We start from the raw sequence: 21257 nt of genomic DNA, 5'->3' as shown, positions 1-21257 counted from the left end.
AAACCCACTTTTCATCAGCCATCACCCTTTCTACATATTGCTGGGTTTGATCTGCTGATGTGTTTAAGGGAGTCTTGCTTCTGTATTCATGAAGGACACTGGCCGGTAGTTTTCTGGTGTATTGCTTTTAAAATTGCTCATATCATCAAAATTTCACAGAAGTTTGTGTACTGGTATAGTTTTTTCCTCCACTGTTTGATAGAATTCATCGATGAAACCATCTGTGCCTGGAGTTTTCTTTGGGGGAAGATTTTTAAACTACAAATTTAATTTATCTGTTTCTATAGGAAAGTTGGGTAATTTGTTTCAAAGAATCTGTCCATTTAATCTATTGGCATAAAGTTGGTCATAATCCTTATCCTTTTTGTAAAAACAATTTTTTAAAGCAGTTTTAGCTTCACAGTAAAATTGACCAAAGTATAGAACACGCCCCCCGTTCCCCCACCATCAACATCCGGCATCAGTGGTAGCGTGTCACCACTGACGCACTTGTGATACGTCACCGTCCCGTCTACTTTGGTGTTGTACAGTCTGTGGGTTCTGATGTACAATGACATGTGTCCACCATTATAATGTCATACGCACCAGTTCCGCTGCCCTAATGATCCTCTGTGCTCTGCCTACTCATCTCACTCTCCTGATCTCTTACTGCTGCCATGGTTTGTGTTTTCCAGAACGTCATGTAGCTGAAATCATACAGTACATAGTCTTTTCAGATCGGCTCCTCAAGTTTCCTTTTCTTTTGGACGCTGACTCTATTGCCTGGATGGACCACAGTTTATCCATTCAGCTACTGAAGGACATCTTAGGTACTTCCAAGTTTGGGCAGTTAGGGATGAAACTGCTGTAAATAAGATTTTTGTGTGGGCATAAGTTTTCAGTTCCTTCGGGCACATACCAAGAGGCTTGATTGTTGTATCATATGGTAAGATTTAGTTTTCTAAGAAACCATCAAATCATCTTCCAAAATGGCTGTACCGTTTAGGTTCCCAGCAGCGACGACTGAGTTCCTATTGCTTTTTGTTCTTTTTAACATCTGCGGAATGTCTGATAAGACTGCCAATCTTTACTGATGTTAGCAATTTGTGTCTCTTTTTGGACTAGAGGTAGTTTTAGCAGTTTGATACTCTTAATCCAGTTGTTTTCTGTTCCATTAAGGTGGAAGTATAAATCGCTAATTTTAAACAGTGCTATAAATTTCTCAAGCACTGAGCTGCGGCCTACAAACTTTGCAATGTTGTGTTTTTAGTCAGTTCAACATAGCCTTTTGATTTCTTTGACCCATGGGCTACTGGGAAGTATGTCACTTATAGATTTTCAAATATTCAAAAAATTTCCAGTTATCTTTATTATTGGTTTCTAATATATAATTTTCATTAGTTGAACTTGTATAAATTGTTTAACATTCGGGAACATAATCTAACCTGATAATTGTTTCATGTGTACACGGATGATTCTGTTCTTACTGGATGAGGGGGGTTCCATAAATGTTAATTATGTCAACTTAACTCTCCTGACTGCGATCGCCTGTGTACCTGTTTCATCAGTTATTGAGGTACGGTGAAGTCTCATTACGGTCGTGGATAATGTCTCCCCTGGCAGTTATGATTGACCCGTTTTGGTGGTATGCATTTTGAAGTTCTGTTCTTAGCTATATAAATGTTTGAGATTGTTTCCTCTTAAAGAATTGACAAATAATAATATAGTTACTCCAGATGTCTTCCAAGTAGTGTTCATCATGCGTATTTTGCCCATCTTTTTTGTGTCTTCATATTTAAAGTGAGTTTCTCATAGGCATATAGTTGGGTCTTGCATTTTTATCCAAGCTAACAGTGGCTGTCTTATAAAGGGGGGCATTTAATTTATATTTAATGAGAGCATTGATTTCATTGGGTTTAAATCTACCATCTTGCTGTTTTGTTTTCTGTTATGTACCACCTGGTCTTTAAAGTTGAATGACTCACAGAAAGTTTAAGATATAGACAGACTCTAGCATGGTCCTAATTGGGTGCTTAAGCTGCTGTGGTTCAAGATAAAAATAACAAAGTACCCCATAGAACTCTGTCTCTGAGATGTAATACTTTATAGCTGAGCATTTAGTATATACAGATGGTTCCTAAATTTATATCTCAACTTGACATAGATATGAGATCTTGACTTCTATATCCAACAGCCTACTTAACTCTACCTGGATGTTTCACAGGCAACTCTAAAGTCAAGAAATCCACATAATTCAAGCTAAGAAACTGTGAAACTTACCTACCTTGCATACTGGTTCATCAGCTGACTCCAAGTGTATTTCTTACCATGTGTCGCATACATAGGACAGCTCAGACTTGAGGCCCCAATATGAGATAGGTAAATAATTAAAAGGATCCTTTATTTTAAGTGTAGCTAGTACCATAATTCATCAAAATAATTTATAAGTTAACTGCTTCTTAAATACGATCTTATAAATGCCTCTTGAAGTTAAGTCATGTGGATTCAGTTTGTGTAAAATTAACTGTCTCTTACGAAGTCTTCTAAGAAAGGAAATCAAGCCCAGTTCCCGATCAGATCAGTGCCATTCCAGCATTAAAGGGGATTAAAAAGCGTAATTTGAATAGACCTAGCAATGTCCTGAATGTTTCCCTTCTGTACAAACCTCTTTAAAGTAAAACTATATTCTGGTTTCCTCCCATAAGCAAGACCTCCTTCCTTAACAGCAGCTCGGAAATGACCTATCTTGGCGAGACACTTCTTCACCTCCTGAGGGCCACACGGTGCTCCAGTCTCTAGCACATCTGCTGTCTCACCTCATCTTCCCAGGCATCTCCATAGGACAAGCACGATGAATCACCATCCAGCCACGGCCTCCGTCTTAACCTTCCAAATGCCACTGCTGTGAGGAAGAGCCATCACAGATTGCCATAGCAACATAGCCTTTGTGACTCAGTGGATCAACTACTCGCAGGCACTGTCCAACCGACACCTGGTACAGCCGATTATTTTTCTGGAAGAAAAAAATTCCACCAGTTATGTGTGTCAACTTAAAACACAGACCATGGTAAAGAAGCTACAGTAATCCAGAAGAGACGTGGAACGTTTAAGGTTGCTTGCGGGATGCCACAAACTCGGAACTACCTTCTACAAGGTACAGTGAGTCCATCTGTCATGCTCCCTCACTTAGCCCCTTCTGTCTCCTCCCCATCATCGCTAAGCAAGCCGCTCACCCCAAAGGTCCACTGCTGGGACCCTCCTGATCCGTGGCACTTCATGAGGCGGGGTGGGTCTGAGGAGCGGGTTTCTGACATATCCAGGCACAGGAGATTACTTAAAATCAATTCATGCTCTTCATTATAAATCCATATCTAAGGAAGAAAATAAAAGATCATAACCTCAAGTCCTAGCTACAGCAATCAGACACGATAAACTCACAGTATTATAATAAATCACAAGTTGTAGGATACAGAATTGACATACAGAAATGTTGTTTCTTCACACCAGTAACGATCAAAATTAAGACAATAAGCCCTTTCCGGTATATCAAAAAGAATAAAATACCTAAGAATAAATTTAACCAAGGAGGTAAAAGAACTGTACTCTGAAAACTGTAAGACACTGAAGAAAGTGGAAATACAAATAAATGGAAGGATATACCTTGTTCATGGATTGGAAGGATTACTATTGTTAAAATATCCTTACTACCTAAAAAAATATACAGAGTTGATGCGATCCCTATGGCATTCTTCTCAGAATTAGAACTTGTAGTTCCATAAAACATTTAGGATTAAAGACCCCGAATAACCAAAGAAATCTTGAGAAATGAAAGAACAAAGTGGAGAAGTATCATGATCCCTAATATCAAACTACAAAGCTACGAAAATCAAAACAGTATGGTACTGGCATAAAAACTGACACACAGAGCAATGGAATAGCGAGCCCAGAAATAAATCCTTGCTTACACTGTCAATCTATAACAGAGGAGGCGAGATGTACAGCAGGGTAACAGTCTCTTCAATAAGTGGTGTTGGGGAAATTAGACCACGTTCTCATACCACATACAAAAATAAAATGGATTAAAAAGTTAATGTTAGTACTGAAATCATAAAACTTCTAGGAGAAAACACAGCAACATCTTTTTGGAAATATCTGTTCAAGCAAGGGAAACAAAAGAAAAGGACATCAAACTAAAAACATTTTTGTATAGCAAAGGAAACCAATAAATGGAGGAGACAACCTACGAATGGGAGAAGGTATCTGCAAAGGATACCCTCAATAAAGGGTTAATATCCCCCCCCAAAAAAAATCCAATTAAAGTAGGCACAGGACCTGAGCAGATATTCCTCCTAGAGGACATAGAGATGGACAACAGACATACGAAAAGATGCTCAACATCATTAATCAGAGAAATGCAAATTAAAACCACAATGAGATACCACCTCATACCTGTCATCAAAAAAAATCAAACAAGTGTTGGCAGGATGTACAGGGAACTCTCATGCACTGTTGGTGGGACTGTAAATTGGATTTAGCTATTATGGAAAACAGAAATATCATATGTGGGACCCAACAATCCCACTTCAGGGCATTTATCCAAAGAAGATAAAAACACTTATTCTAAAAGAAAGAGGCACCCCTGTGTTCACTGCGGCATCATTTACAATAAGCCAAGGTATGGAAGCAACCTCACTGTCCATGACTGGACAACTGCATAAAGATGTGGTACACATACAATGGACAATTCAGCAATAAAAAATGAAATCTCACTATCTGTGACAACATGGATGGACCTAGAGGGTATTACGCTAAGTGAAATGAAATAAATCAGAGAAAGACAAATACCTATGAGCTCACTTATATGTGGAACCTAAAAAAAAATGAACAAGAGCCAGAAACAGACCCACAAGTGGAGAACATGCTGATGGCTGCCAAGGGGGAGGGGGCAAAGTGCACTTCTTCGCCATTTCTAACAAACTTTCTATATAACTGAAAAGGACAAAATGCTCTGAACAAAGAACATGCTACTATGACAAACTGATCAGAGGTAGAAAAGTATGCAGAGACGAAAACAGTTGTATTAGGTGATCTCTAGAATCATTCCCAACTTTTAATCCATATGATTTAAGGTTAGGTTAAAACACTGATGCCTGCCCCTCTCCCTCCTCAGGAAGGACCGGTGGCAGAGTCCCTTCACTAAAGGACACCTGCGGATGGGCTGCGAGCACAGAAGCCTCACTCACCTGATTTGGGTCGCTGTAGTCACACGCCTTAAGCACCACGAGGCCTCCTTTCTGACTTGGGCGGCCCTGGGCCACCAGACACTTGCCGGTCTGGAGGTGATAGAGCTGAAAAGGAAGACACTGCTCATGAAAGCCAGCAAGCACAGACAGACCGAAGTCAGAAAACGCCCTGAAGAATGCTAGAAAAGGCTCTGGGTGAGAGATGAGAATATTATTCCAGAGGCATGGATTCCAAAGGTCAGAAAACAGCAGTTTTTACTCCTAGGTTCTAGCTTAGGCACGTACGAGCATCGTGATTCAGGGTTACAGGGTACTTCAGCACTATCTGCAGGCACTGTTAGTAGGAATTCTGCTTACGCGCTTATTAATCTACACAGAAGGAAAAAAACTATCATCTCTGCACTAAACCTTAAAATGATATTAAAGAAATAAGAACAAAAGGTGTAAAGCAAACAGTAAATAATTCAATGTAATACGCACGCTAAACTGGAGATAAATGCAGATTAGAAACGCCACAGGAATGCCAACAGTGAGATGCATGAAAGCAGATGACTTAGTCTGGGTAAAGGGGCTGAGGTATTTAGTGAGATTAGATCCATTAGGGCAAGCATAATGATGAGAAAGGATTTCAACCATGTGGACATACACTGGTACCCGTTTTGATGAGAAAACACCTAATAACGCCTTGTTTTGTTTTTTTTTTTTTTTTTGATCTTACAAGACCGAACAAGAAGGCTGAATTCCAGCCACTTAGTGGGTCAAAGAATGGCATGGTGCAAGAATCCAGAAAAGTGCCTTCTTGCACACGAGAGAAAGCTGGCAACAATTGATAACACCTACATTCAACTTTCAGAAAGCAAGTTCTAAGAAATTCAGGAAAAAGGTATGTTTTTCTGGCAAGGCCTCCAAAATTTAAGGGTGATTATAAAACTGAAGAAATGCTACAGGAAACAGAAGGGAACGTCTGAAGACACGTGGTGGATCGGCGGGCTTTCTAAGCTCAGATGACGGCCCAGAACAGCAGATGTGAACTTTCGCCTCACACCACCACCGAGACCCTAGCCACCCGCACCTCCGGTCCGTGGTCAGTGCCCGAGCTGAAGCTGAACAGCGTCCAGCTGCCCCAGTTTCTCCTTTGTTTTCCTCATTGAATTTTATACTTATACTCTGCCTTTATTTGTATATTTATATGTATCCTCTAAGGAGCGAGCTTGTATATAACTCATAGAAGTCAAGCTCCCTTTACACTGGCAGGTAAAGAATCTTATTAACAGTGAAGATACTAAAATTTCTAAGGACTTACACCTGAGTGGAGAAAATTCTCATACTAAATATTGTTAGGTCTGCAATGACACTGTATCATACAACTCTGAAAAGATGACTTCCTTACCCTTCCACGCTGAAGGACTTTGGGACGTTTTGGCCCTCTGTTGATAAAAATGGGTTGCTGGGGTTTGGCATTGGGTCCAGATACCTGCATCTCTGGGTAAATATTATCCAAATACCATTTAAATGATTTACAACCCAACTTCTTCCTCAATTCAACACGCTCACTGATGTTCCCATAGCTTCTGGTCCTCAGGTCCGGTCTCAAGGAAAAATACTGCTCCTGAATTTAAAAGAAAATTGGAAAATAAGAGAATAGATTTTTAAAAATAAATATTATCAATTATACTGAGGTCCAAAGAACTGAAAAAATGGATTATGACCGAAAACATTTTTTACGCCAGTGTCTTCCTAATGTTGCAAAAAAAAAAAGGAAAGTTGTTACACAATCAGGTCCATAATTGACAATGATAAGACATCTTAAATTGTAAGATGCACCCCAATTTTAGAAATGGCTAGTCACGTAAAAACGTGTATCTTAGAATCAATGAAACAGGCTACCTAGGAGATTAGCACTTCTCAACCTGTCCGATGCAGGTGTTAAAAATGACTGAAGACACCAAGCAAGCAATATTTCTAGGAGTTATGTCTACTGCTAGTTACCATTTAGTTATATTTCAGATATTTAAAACCTTTAGTTAACTCACTAAAAATCACAATAACAAACCCATCACCCACTTACATTAATAACGTGCTTCAAACAAAAAAAACTTTAATGAGAACAGTGACGCCACTTTGTTTTTGCAAATCTTTTCAACGTCTGGCTAAAAAGTTAGCTGAATTCTCTTATCTATATTCAACCGGTTACTATAGGTTCTTAGGTTAAATATATTTCTAAAACAAGTTCATGAACATTTTTATAACTTGTAGATAATGATGGTTATTCTTTTGATACTACGTTAAAACCCAGTAACTCTTAAAGGTCAGCCGCCAGGTAAAGCAGAAAGGCGTACCACGACTCTGCGCACTGCTGCATCAGGATCTGCCAGTCGCCCTGCTCTCTGAATGGGCATCTTACCACGGAGACTTTTATAACTTCATGCATCAGTCCTTTGGAAAGTACTGGTCCTGCCAGGCTGTGAAGTTCTTCCAAATACATAATACTCCAAAATTATATTCATAAATATCACTACCAGTCTCATCAGAAAGGATTTTAAGTACCGGGAGCTAACAAGCTCGTGGTGAAGGATACAAGTGTTCCAAAATTCTAATTTTCAACCTGAAAGCCTGAATGTGATCATTTACAGCAAACACTATAAGTTGTTCTCCTTGGAGTGACAGGCTCAGTTGGTTCGTTTTTGAAAGAAATGTCTGCCAGATTCGCAAATGTGAATCCCCATGGGTTTGAGAGTCATTCTCTTACATAAAAAGTGTTTCCTGGAGAAAAGGGGCTAGATCGGCTGTAACTCACACTGCACAGGTATTTCTCCTGGAGTCCACTGCTGTCTTCGGTACACAGCAAAGGCGCCGTCTGTACGCCCGACATGAATACGGACACAGGACACCATGAGACACGCTGCGGTCTGATACGATTCATTTTCGCGACTTCGCCAAAGGCGTCTTGGATGGAACTGGCTTCGTTAACGCGCCCTGCTTCGCGCTGCTGTCTGTGCCGTCGGCGTGACGTCAGCATGGTGAGACGGCGAGTGCTGTTAACCTGGCCGTGAAGAGAGCACTGCCCAGCAGACCTCCTCGAGTGTGGCCGTATTTTGAGAGCTTCCGTGTTACACAGTGATGATGCAAACATGCTGGACCTCGAAGGAGCCTCACAGGAGGGAAGAGGTCCACGGAGTCCCTGCTGTGACTCCCCGGCACGGTCAGTGTTTCATGCTCCTGTTCGCACAGCATGTGGTATGTTCCCTTCCACTAGCATTTACCTCCGCGTTAAACATTACTGTGCGCTCCCCTGAGTCATCTTTGTACCCCTCAAACCTAACACAGCCTGGTATATAGTAGGTGCTCAATAAAGGCTTGTTTAAAAGACTGTATGCAAATGTTCACAACAGCATTTTTCATAAGTCAAAAAATCTAAACTAAAATGTCCATCACATCATGAATGGATAAACAAAATGTGATATATTACTTGGCAGTAAAAACAAAGTACTGATAAATAACCTGGTTTAATATAGATGAAGCTGAAAACATCCTTCTAAATGAAAGATGACAGTCACAAAAGAGCACACTATTATGAGATGCCATCTGTACAAAATGTCCAGAATAGGCAAATCTATAAAGTGAAAAGACAATCTGGCTGTCTAGAAGTGGGGGAGAGGCGGGGATGGTGGCTGAAAGATATGGAGTTTCTTTTTAGGGTGATAAAATGTTCTAAAAATGATTTGTGAATTACGCTTCAATAAAGCTGTTCCAAAGAAAATATTGCAAGCTACGTCTCACAGAGGAGATGGCAGGGAAGGCCACGTGTGTCGACTCGACTAGGGAAGCCGGGACCGGGTCACAGGGAAGCCCAGTGAGCAGAATGGAGCCAGACCAGGTTCTGTGGGAGCCACAGGAGAGGGACCAGAGGGAGTAACACCGAAGAGAGACAGAACTACTTCTGATGCTGACTACATCACCTCTGAGTGGTCACTTGGAAAATTAAGAGTCAGAACAAACAATGACTGAAACATTGAGTGAAGAGGAGAAAAGAAACCCAGGGGACAGTCACCCAAACAGAAACGTGAGTGAAAAGCAGCCGAAACCATTCCCAAAGGAGTGGCGGCCTTCCTGTCCCTTCTCGGTGAGAGATTCCAGCTCACCTTGTACTCATCCAGCCAAACATGTGCCAGCCTCAGGGAGTTGTGTGTCATGGTGTCCTGGCCTTCGGGAGAGCCATATGGTCGTCTTTTTCGGAAGATGTGTCCAACTCTAGAGCAAGGGATGATGAAGAGTTTACCTCCACACATCCAAATCTGGGCAGAAGCGAAATACATGTTAATGGCTGCCTCACAGTGCTATGAAATCAATGTAAGAATGTTCATGAAATTAACCTTTATTAAATAAGGAGACTTTGCAAGATGTTTTATAAAGCTATTCAAATAGAAGGAAGTCAAAGGGTGTATTTTTAAAAATCTGTTTTTCTGATTAAAAAGAAACTAACTCTATCACATGTGCACTCTCATACGAGCATGGACCTAAACTCACACTTGCCCTTGACTTTCTACCAGAAGACACTGGATCTTTAGGACTTAGGGACAGGGACCGCCTACTGACTGGTCCTCTAATTTCAGCTTTACAGGTACTTTCTTAGAAAATGTATATAAATTTCTTTTTTGAGAAAAAAAAATATACAGAATAAGTCTCGGTTAAGATTCAAAAGATCTTAGTTCTGATCTAAATTTTTCCCTTAACTTTTCTGAATTGCTTTAGCCAATTATTTTAATTTTTGTAGGACTCGGTTACCTCATCTACAAAATAAGACCAAACTAATGATATCTATTATTCCTTTCAAATTCTGAAGATTATATAGGAATATCTATCTTTTAAAAACACAGTGGTCAATACATTTACCAAAATACAAAATGACACGTGCACAAGGTATTGTGTTAGCCTCTGACTGGGGATTCTGCCATCCAGGCCAGGAGACTGGAGGTGGGAAACGGGAAGAGTCTGAGTCCATCCCCAGCCGCTCCCCTGCCTACCTTTACAGAAGAAGGTCTTACCCCCAATGGCTCCCTGAGCCACAGACCCCACCTACACTGTCATCTTTCCAAGCTGAGCAGCTGGAGAAGAAATTATGAAAGGTGAATTTCTTCCTCAGGTTGGAGGTACCTGTCTATGTAAAGGATTCAGTAAGCTACACACGGAGTGATGTAATCTGTTATCTAAACTGAGCTGCTTCTGCAAGTGAAATGGGGACTGTTGGTAACAGGTGTGAGCCAGGGTGGCCTTGGCAATGAGGGGAATCCGATCGCCCCGACTCGGTGCGGCAGGAACAGGGCTCTAGGTAAATGCATGTTAAGTCTTCTGCGTTCATACTCAACCGTGCTTCACAGTCATCCCTCCTGAACTCTCGTACAATATATATGAGCCTTCTTAGATGCTTTGGACATTTTAAATGATCATTATCCATCACAGGGTGCAATAGAGTAGCATTCATTAAAGACAGTTTCTTAACAAAAAGAATCAAAAAGAATTTACAGAAAATATGGGATCATGGATGAAAATTACATTCTACTACACACAAATAATTAAGCATGCAACAAAATAAAATTACCCGAAATGATATTTCTAAGTTTTCTCCTCCCCAGATATCCATGCCACGGTCATACTGCCCGAGCTCACTGAAGTAGTCCCTGTTCATGGCGAACAGTCCTCCAGCCATTGTAGGGGACCTAGAAAAGGAAAATAATTACGGTGTCAATTCTGTAGTCAGTCACCTACTATAAACTCAGTGCGCCATTGGAATACTACTAATAAAAGCTAGATTAACCATTATGAAACGTATGAAGCATCATGAAACAGGGAGTGAGCTAGGCTACATAACTGAATTTTCTAGATATGCTAGGGACCTAGCAAACGAAGGCTACTTTTCTAAGTACTTTTTTTATTATAACTATTTTGACAGAAGTCCACCTGAAATGAATTATTTAATTCCTTTGACAGTCTCACAGAGCCACTGGCCCTGCCAAGGTGAGACCAGACAAACCTGCCACTTTCAATTATACTCGAACACGTGTTGGACCAGTGGCTCTCAAACAGGGCGATTTTGTCCCCAAGCAAGAATGTCATTAACTTCTGGAGACATTTTTAGCTGTTATAGCTGGGTAGCAGGGTGCTACTGACACCTGACGGGTTGCGAGCAGGTGTGCTGCTAAATGAAGAATTTATCGGGCCCAGAATGTCAGTACTGCCAAGAAGACTGAGCCCTGTGTTACAGGGAGAGAACCCGAAGCAGACTGGCCCTCATGGAGCCGAGCCCCACTTCCGGGCGTCTTGCGCCCCGAAATAGGATTGGGTGATCATGGATTCTAGCGTCCCAAGCTGCCTGCCAGAAGAGAAGCAAAATTCTCTCTGCAAGAAGAAAACATCATCCCAGCTATGAATGTATCTCTTTAATTCTTCATATACAGTGTCTGGGACTCAATAAACATATATAGTGTCTGGGACTAAATAAACAAGCAAACAATAACCAGGGAATCAGGAAGATAAATCACATGAAAGATCAAAAATGAAACCAAACCTATGCATATCCGAGAAACACTTCTGATAGAGACAGAAAGGAAATTTAAGCAGCCAATGAAGACTACCTTCAAAGGAAACAAAAATAATACTGTTTCTAACTTCTCACCAGAAACAGTAGAAGCCAGAAGGTTCTTAAATACCTTCAAAAGCCTGAAAGAATATGCCTGCCAATCTAGGACTGGATATTGCGTAAAATTATTCTTTAAGATAATGAGGAAACAAAGACATTTTCAGAAAAAGACAGGAGTAATCAATCACCAGACGGTCCAATCAAAAGAAATACTTAAATGTGTTCTTTAGTCAGAATAAAAATAATCTCAAATGGAAATTCGCAGATACAGAAAGAATAGAGAGTAACGTAATAGAAGAAATATATGGGTAAACCTAAATGAATAATGGTTACATGTCTTGCAAGATTAAAAATACACACACACACATATTTCAACAATATAACTTGAAAGACGATAATTAAAATACGGACTTTCCAAGATTCTTGTATTGTTTGGAGAAAGTACCAATTTATATTACACTTTGAAAAGTCAGGGGTGATTGCTGCAGTCTCCAGGGCAACCACTAGAAGAACACTATGTACAAATGTGTAAGTTTTAATACTGGGGCTGCTATTAGGATCAGAATAATAGGAACCCAGACCAAATGCAGGCAAGAGAAAAAAAATAACAGAGAAAGCAAATAGTACCACTGTAATCATAAACACAACATTATCGAAGGTAATCAACTACATGCCCTAAATTTTTTCACACTGGTTAAAAATATATATATACTACTACTTACAAGGGACACATCTAAATGTAAGACCACAGACTGACAGCAAAAGGGAAGAAAAGTTATACAGTGCAAATATGGATCAAAAATAAAAATGGAACAGCTATACCAATACACATCAAACTATAATGCAAATGTTTCACTATTCTAAAAGTATAGAATAAAAGATAGATCATAAGGACAGATAGTTTGAATAATTCTCAACTTTCATGCATCTGTTAACAGAGCCTTAAAACACATGAAAAATATAAACTAAAAGGAGAAACAAATATACAATTGAAGTGGGAAACTATACCATTTTCAATAACTGAAAGAACATGTGAATTAAAAACAAAAATATGGAATATTTCAGTAACAATGAACTTGATGAAACTGATACAGAATCCCATATTTACCGCCTGGAGAAATTACAGGCACACGACAAATAGTTACCAAAATTAACCACATGCTAGACCATAAAGCAAATCTCATCGATTTCTACAGAATTAAAATCATATAGAATGTTTTCTGAAAACAGTATAATTGAGCTAGCAATAAATAACATCTATAAAAATCTCTATATCTGGAAATAAATGCACTGCTACATAACCTATGGGTCAGAGAAGGTATCGCAATTAAAATTTTTTTTATCATTTGTCGGATATAGCTAAAGCCATTAGAAGAAAATTTATCTTCTTAAATGTATGTATTAGAAAAGGAAAAAGGCTGAAAGTGTAAAAAAATCTAAATGTTAAGTCAAAAAGTTAGCAACCTGCTATCAGTAAAGTGAAACAGCTGTTTAAAAAATCTAAACGTTAAATCAAAAAGTTAGCAACCTGTTATCAATAAAGTGAAAGCTTTCAGAAAGGGTAGGGGTGGGGAGAAGGAGAACGGGGGCTAACGCCCTCCCTGCCGGGGGACGACCGTCAGTGCTGTCGAAAGGTAACAAACAATTTAGAAGCATCAGAAGGGACCAATGCAACAACTACGAATAACCAAACGACACTGGGTGACACACAGTACCAGGGAGTGATGTCGGTCAGCTGGACCTTCGCCTTCCCATGGAGAGGGTCTGCAGCTGCGTATCATCTAGAAGTAACGAAGTGAGAAACGAAAGACCCAAAATAAGAACGGTTACGAGAATGTGCCTCCGGGGAAAGGACTGAGAATGGAAAGAAAAGGGGTAGAGTCGGCCTCTTTTATCCGAAGTTCTATTTGATTCGTTAGTGAATACATGTTTTTGATTAAAAATACTAAAAATTAAATGATGAGAAACAAATACCCGTGAACATGATGAACTAAGCAAAAACTGGCAACTGCACAAAAGCTAAGAACGAGAACACATGTAACAGTCTGGAGTACTTTCTTCTTGCACTGACGAAGAAAAACTTTAAAGATACCTTATTAGACCACACGTTTCTCCTTGTGAAGAAGAAAACATGGACAGTCCAAAAGAGGATAGGACAAAATGGAGTCACCGCTACCATCTGCCTCCAACCACAGGTCAGGAGGTCATGGGCCAGGAATGCAGGCAGGCAGACCCGACGCAGCCCTGCTCTCCTGAGAGGGGCTCCAGCACCTGGCTCCTGTCTGCAGAGCCAAGGAGGGGACAGTGGTAGTGACCCGCACCGACCCCCCGCAGGCACTGTGAGGAAAAGCTGCAAGCACGCAAGCCAGGAAGACAAGTGAGAGCTGCGTGTGCTCAGTTCATGGGCGTCACACGCAACCGCAGCAGCTTCTCACACAAGCCAGGACACGATGACCCGCCTGTCAGCAGATGGCATCAGGCACCCGGAACGGGCCAGCAGGGTCTCCATCACCCTCCTGTGTCGGGCTCACGGGAAAGGAAGCTGGCAGGCACCATAATGCCAGCTGAGGGGTTGGGAGCACATTACCTGCCAAAGGCGAGGAGAGGCGTGCCCTACGACGAGGCGCTTTCACTCCAGCGGCCATGAATAAAAATGTTGGCAACGGCACCGTTTGTGACATAAAAAATCCCAAAAGCTGAAAATAACCCAACTGCCCCATCAACAGTAAACTGGGTAAATAATTTAGACTATCGTACAGCAGTGAAAGTGAATCCACGATAGCTACGTACTCCAGCACCGATGAATTTGTCACGCAATGCTGAGCAAAAGCGAGACAAAACAGTCCCATGGCTGCGTCCGCAGGAAGCCCGGCCGCGGGCATAACCGCACCGCCAGGAGACGAACCCGCAGCGGGGAGGCTGCCACCGGGGGCGAGGAAGCGCTCAGTCAGGGCAGGGACAGCCCTGGGGACGAGTTCGGGCACTGTCACCAGGAAGGATGTTTGGGGATCAGCGAGGTGCTGTTTTCTGACCTGAGCGGTAGCTGCACAGGTGTGCACGTTATAACCATTTACTGTGTGCATATGTGTACTTTTTGCATATGCTATTTTTTTTACAAGAAAAACATTTAAGAGTAGGTTCAAGCACTTTAAAAAGCAGACATACATACAAAGCGCTCTGAAAGCAACACGAGAGGTGTAGAAGAAAACAAAGGGAACAGCGTGGAAGAGGTTCACGAGACCACGGACGAGAAGGGAAGACTTCGTGTACTGTGACTTAGTGATGGTGCTAGCAGGAATCTACCCTAAAAATCCTGACTGTAGAAAAAGCTCATGCATCAAATACTCTCCATAGCACCATTCGCACTAGTAAAGAACTGAAGATAAAAACGCGCGCATAACCAGCACAAAACACAGGGGAGGTACTCCACGGGACCCTGTGTGACAACTGTCCCCGGGTATCGTTGGTTCTGTCTGCCTTTCTCACTAAGCTAGAAATCCTTGAGGGCACGGACAATTTCTTATTCATAAATCTCCCCTTGGGACTTCGCAGAGTGCATAAAATGCAGTCAGCACTCAAGAATTTTAATGGACAAATTAAGCCAACACTTTTGCTTTTGGCGAAGGAGGAGGAATTATCTTTAAAGTACTCTTTGAAGAAGCTCTGGTGAGAGTTTTTCGACCACATGGGCTGGGGCGGGGGCGGGGGGGTCTTACTTTATCGGTGCGGTGGCTCCTTCTGGTCCTCCGGGCTCAGGAAGGGGGACAAGATCCCATTTGAAGTGCAGCCCCCAGTTGAACCCTCCCCGCACCACAGGGGACGAGCTGTAGGCCAGCGTGTCGGCGCTGATGATGTCGATCACGGGGCACACCACCGTCCGCCGGTCCTCTTGGATGGCGGCCAGCAGGGGCTGCAGCCACATCACGTTCACCTCACAGTGGCTGTCCAGAAACACCAGCACCTCTCCTGAGACGGCAAACAACAGCGCTTTAAAAATTCATGTCTGCTGCCACCACGCTCCTGCACACCCATTGTCCCATTTGCTGGCTTTAGCTGAGACTTCATTTTTAGACCCTTCTTCCCTTTCTCTTAACTGCTTCAGTTCACTGTAGGTTTAACAGAAAATGAGAGGTAACTCTCCATCTAGTCTGCAGTCGTATGCAGACTGAATTCAAGACCTATGATTTTTCATCTTTAGATTCTACCCAAAGACTGACTGTGCTGTGCTGAATTATCGAAAGCAGCACGATAAAGAGAGCATTCTGGGGTATTTGTGGAGAATAGCAAGATCGTGCCATGTGAAACACTGTACCATCACATTACCTAACTACTGAGTTGTTTGTTGTGTTTTTTTTTTTTTTAGATAACAATAACTTAGGTTTGTTTGTTTGTTTTCCTCATTATGATCTGCTGGTCCTTGTTCAAATAAATATATTTTAGGATCTGTTAGAAATAAGCCAGTTTGGGGGAAGTCAGGCTCAATATGACCACGTGTAATCTTACTTCATTTAGTTACAGTGGCTGTAATTGAAAAAAGTAACATTTTTAGAATCGTCTCCTCAAAGAACCACGACTGCATTCCCTTCACACTGCGCAGTGTACAGGCAGAACACTTTGCCTTGTGTTAAACTGACACCTGGTGAGGTGTGTGCTCTTCACATCCTCATGAGGTCATTTATAGACGATGAATGACACGACTGTTGTCATGCAAAACTTTCTTGCCTGAGGTATGTCTGCTATCATTAACTGAAACAGGATGCATGGTGCTTTGAGTAATTCATGTACAATCTACAATGATACCTTTCGCAGACAGATCTTTAGAATAAAGAATAACCATTAGAACTATCAAAGAAACCCTCATTTCCACTCACATTTATCAAGAGGAGATAAAAATGCAAGATAAAATCTTAATGAGTTTTATTTTCCTTACTAGAATAAAAGTGCATCCCATTGGCTGATGGCAGCTACTACAGCTAAGGAGCTTGACAGAATGAAAAAGGAAAGGTGGGAAAGGAAAGAAAGGTGAACGCACGGCAGTGACCAGTGAACCGGAGGGTGCGCGCCTCTCACGGCTGCCAGGCTGCAGCAGTGATCAACGAGCAGCCATGTTTCTGAGTCACCAATGAAAACGCAGTTACGCGCTCCAGCCCCCAGGCGGGGAAACGTATCCAAAATTTGGAAATGGTTCGATTACCATAACTGTAATAAAAACATCTACACACAGCAGGCCACTGTCACTGCACCACACTCCGTACCTGGCTGTCCAAAGAATTACCGAGGAGAATCTGAATTGTCCACACATTTTTTTCGAGAGTTGTGTATATTATTTGTTTGTATGTTCCTAACAAATACACTTCAGGCAGAATTCCGGGCTAAAACACGTCCGTGTTTCTGACTGGGGATAAAGTGATGGCTTAATCGTTTGGGCTGGGAGGGTGGCGGTTATATTTCATGCCACGCAAATACATCGTCTGGCTGAACTGGCAGCTGTACCTGAATAAATGACCGTCATGATTTTTGGGGGCCAGATCCATGTACTACGTGCAGTATTATATATTTAAGAGGAAAATTTTTCTACTAAAATTATAAATGAAAATCAGGATCTCCAATCTTACATGGAGGTAACCATAAAAATACAATGGAATCAATAAAACTGAAGGCTAACCAGATACATTTCCAGAATATTCTGAATTTGGTGCCTGTTCTTCTTTCTTAGGGGGAGATCAGTGTAAGATAAAGGTTTTAAAGATACAGTACCAATGGAGACTTTCTCCTTGATGGAATCAGAAGGATTACGAGGAAATTTAAAGAACGTGACCTTGTAGTTATCTAAGTCAATTTTTAAGTGTCCATTTATCCAACTAGAAATGATGCATGTCACCAGTGGTATGCATTCATACTTTAAGAATTATTAGCATAATTCAAATCGGTTTGGATACATATATTTCAAATTTTGTATTTAATAAATTACAAAAGTTGAATTGCATTTGGTCTAGACTCTTCTGCTTACGTAAGTGAACAAGATAGAGACCTACCTGCATGGCAGCCACATAAAGGGCCGCTGTGCCAGCAGAGCCTCGGAGGCCGTGACCTGGGCAACAGGGCTGGGGCTCCGAAGCGGCCTCTTCAGATGAAGCGGAGCCTCGTTGCCACTGCAAGGCCCATCTAAGACACCTCTTCCCATGGGAGGCTCCGGGGACAAGAAGCCCTAAGGGAAGGCGTACCTGTCGCGTGGGCTGCTCCGATCATTCTTCCCCGAATCAGTCCCTCACGCTTCCTGTTTCTTATGACTTTAATTTTTCCAGGGAGGTATTTCTGGACAAATGCATCCAGTTCTCCTTTCAAATCATCTGAAAATAAAGAGTCTCATAATTATTTAAACCACATGAAACACATGCAAAGACATTTTATAGCTAAAGTTGTGTCTGGTACTTGCAACAACAAATTGTCAAGTAAATATTAAAGAATCTACTTGTGCTTTATTTTAAAAGATCATAAATTATCCTATAAGGAAAAAAAGGGGAAGAAATGAAGGGTAAGAGCTGGAATACTAGCCAAGAAGAATAGTTACCTTAGTTATAAACTTATTTGTATCTCAAAGCAACCAGCACGTTGCTTTGCATAAAAAAGTTTGAAATGAACATTGTGAGTAAATGTTCAGCTGACTGCATAGAAATCAGATTTAAAACAAAGAAAACGAGAAATGTCAAGTCATACTCCATTTCAGAATAGTTAAGAAACAACTTCTATTGCTCTTACCAGAAATTACATAACAGCAGCAGTAAATGTCTTTTTATTAGTTTAGCACCTTCCAAGAGCACACGTATTTTTTATAAATTTTAGCTCATTTACCTCTAAGTTTAATAACTTTGAAGATCATGTAAGAATTATTCCATAGTTAACATATAAACCATTATAAATTATCAAGAATTTCCCTTTTAGATAACCTGTTTTTGTTTCTTACTTATAATTCTGACTCAAAAAAAAACAAACAAAACCCAATACCACAAATTCTAGAATCTAATATTTAGCCAATCTTGGCCCAGACTCAGATTCTTAGTTTTTTTTTTTAATCATCCAGTGTTGAAATTAAGTTTTGTTTGCTATTAACCTTTCTAAATTTTCTGCTGTGAGATTATAATATTTACCAAGGTTTAAGGATGTTACTACCACTAGTGTATTTAAGGGTGCTGGTCTGCCAACTCTGTTGTCGCCATCAAAGGTGCTTAATAAACACCTGAGTCATGAAAAATATGCGATTGGCATACAGTTTATCAGTGTATCTCTGCAGCTTACTGCAATGTCAAGAGCAGAAAGCTTGGAGCTGTGCAGACCAGGGTCTAATTTCAACTCCATCACTGAACAACTATGGGATCTGGAGAAATCACATACTATTTTCTCCTCTGTAAAATGAGGATACGACCTATCTCACAAGGTCGAGGAGAGCTGGATGAGTAGCATAAATGAAAAGCCCTGCACCTTGCCATATGTACATGGAGCCATTCTTAGAAGTCTGTGCTGAATTAAAGTGAGGTGTGTAAAGTCTGTACTGACTCACAGTGGCCCTCAGAGCTCATCTACGGGCTGTCAGAACTAACCCGCTTTTGCCTGCAGGCAGTTCTCAACGTCAACAGACATCAGAACATAAGCCGAGGCATTGGGCCAAGTGCAAAAAGCCAGCCTTGAAAGGTCATACGAACAATTCCATGCACACAGCATTCTTGAAATGACAGATACCGGGTTTGCCAGGGATTAAGGATGGCGGGGAAAGGGAAGTGGATGGGACTGTAAAGGAACAGGATGAGGGAGCTCTTTGGGGTAATGGAGTGGTCTGTAACTTGATCAGTGCTGGTTACGGCAGTCTATTCACGGCATTAAATGGCACAGAACTGTACACATACTCCGCACCAAGTCAGATGCCTGGTTTTGACACTGTAATTCTGTGAGACGTCATCAATGGGGAAAACTAGGTGAAGGGGTACACAGGACCTCTGTGGAACTTACTGTGACTCTATAGAGGATTCAAAGTAAGACTTTTAAAAAAAGGTAAGCAAGGGAAAAATTTCAAAGGCCACATTTGGGTAGCACAGTTTGTGAAGATTACAAAGGGCATGCAGATCCTTCAAAAGCACCCTACAAGCCAGGGAAAGGCATTTATCCGTGGTTGGCTCCCTGGCAACTGCATGCATGAGGTCCCCCCACCACTACGTATGGTCAGCTCTGCAGATGCGACACTACAGAGACCGCCGCCGAGTGCCCACACCAGCAGTCACCGCATGCCGCACCGAAGTCACTGTCGTCATCCACGAGGATGACTTCGTGGAGAAGCTGGGCCGGCGTGCGGTCTAGGACGCTGTGCACGGTCCGCAGCAAAGCAGACAAGGCTTCGTTGTAGAAGCAAATAACGACACTGGCGACTGGCAGATCCGCTGGGTATGTCTTGTCTTTGCACCTGTAAAGACGAATACAAGAAAAGACTCACGTTTTATTCTTCACTAAACGTTAATTGCAACCTTGTTCAGCCTCTTACATTATAACAATTTTTTAAAAGCATTTAAGGAAATAATGTGGCTTCTTACTCAAGAGTTTTACATTTATTAATAATTTCTTCCTCCAATACCTGCCACTTATTTTTAGATCAACATTTAAAAAACTTGTAAGCTGATGTTCGGCTTCTCCTCACTGACGTCTCCAAAGGAAATAAACATAAAACTCTGTACTTGAGGGTTTTTTTGCCCTTCAAATAGAAAACAATTCAAGTAAACTATGATACATAGATCAATATAATGGAAGAGCTTCCCTGTAAGCGACGAAGAGTTAGGTGGCTTTGTACGACAACAACAAAAACCCACCAACTAAGAGAGAACAGTCCGGAGCCCCCGTCCCTTTGCACGGCATGCGAAGCCTTCCGAGCCCGGGCCCTGCCCGCCGCCCAGCGCCCGCCATTCTCCACGACTGAGAGTCAGTGGTTTCCGTCACTCCGACAGACCCTGTGGATTCAGGCTATTCCCTGGCATTGCTGTCGTTCCTCGCCCAGGGAGGCTTCCGGACAGCTCCGGCTGGGGGCCCCCATTTCACCAGTTCCCATCACAGCCCTCGTCCTGCGGCTCTCCAATCCCTCGTTTCCTCATTCAGCTCTCCTGCTGGGCCCTAGCCCTGTGGACCTGGCTGGGTCTTACTGTTTACTTCCAGGGCCTAATACAGCATCTAGCGAACAGAAGGTGCTCAAAAAAGTCTGTCTGTGGAATGAATGATTGATCAACCATACAAATGAAAAGCCTTTGAAGAATCAAAAATAATGAAAACAGAAAAGTGAGATGAGTAAAATTCTTCACTGGTTTTATCCTTTTTGCCATGAATCCAATACACATTTAAAACTAACTTATGCTCAGAAGGCT

At 41.6% G+C, this 21257-nt stretch overlaps 1 protein-coding gene across 9 annotated transcripts in view; it reads right to left on the bottom strand.

Moving 5' to 3' along the window:
• Nucleotides 1–21257, bottom strand: part of GALNT11 (polypeptide N-acetylgalactosaminyltransferase 11) — a 60870-nt gene that overhangs the window by 21205 nt on the left and 18408 nt on the right. For 7 of the 9 annotated variants that reach the window (XR_002776708.1, XR_002776709.1, XR_002776712.1 and 4 more), the window contains exons 4-12: nucleotides 20145–20311; nucleotides 18084–18209; nucleotides 15576–15825; nucleotides 10822–10939; nucleotides 9365–9517; nucleotides 6613–6831; nucleotides 5223–5327; nucleotides 3213–3350; nucleotides 2796–2992 (exon numbers count right to left, since the gene is read on the bottom strand). Coding sequence is in view for 2 of the 9 variants with exons in the window: in XM_023521799.1 (XP_023377567.1) it covers nucleotides 2861–2992; nucleotides 3213–3350; nucleotides 5223–5327; nucleotides 6613–6831; nucleotides 9365–9517; nucleotides 10822–10939; nucleotides 15576–15825; nucleotides 18084–18209; nucleotides 20145–20311 (1408 nt within the window). In the remaining 7 variants the exon portion in view is untranslated. Of the gene's footprint in view, nucleotides 1–2348; nucleotides 2993–3212; nucleotides 3351–5222; nucleotides 5328–6612; nucleotides 6832–9364; nucleotides 9518–10821; nucleotides 10940–15575; nucleotides 15826–18083; nucleotides 18210–20144; nucleotides 20312–21257 lie in introns of those variants that run through there. The other 2 variants (XM_023521799.1, XM_011377566.2) reach the window with 1 other exon arrangement.

This window comes from Pteropus vampyrus, unplaced genomic scaffold (genome assembly GCF_000151845.1).
Source record: "Pteropus vampyrus isolate Shadow unplaced genomic scaffold, Pvam_2.0 Scaffold316, whole genome shotgun sequence".
Classification (NCBI taxonomy): domain Eukaryota; kingdom Metazoa; phylum Chordata; class Mammalia; order Chiroptera; family Pteropodidae; genus Pteropus; species Pteropus vampyrus.
This window is presented reverse-complemented; position numbering and strand designations above follow the sequence as displayed.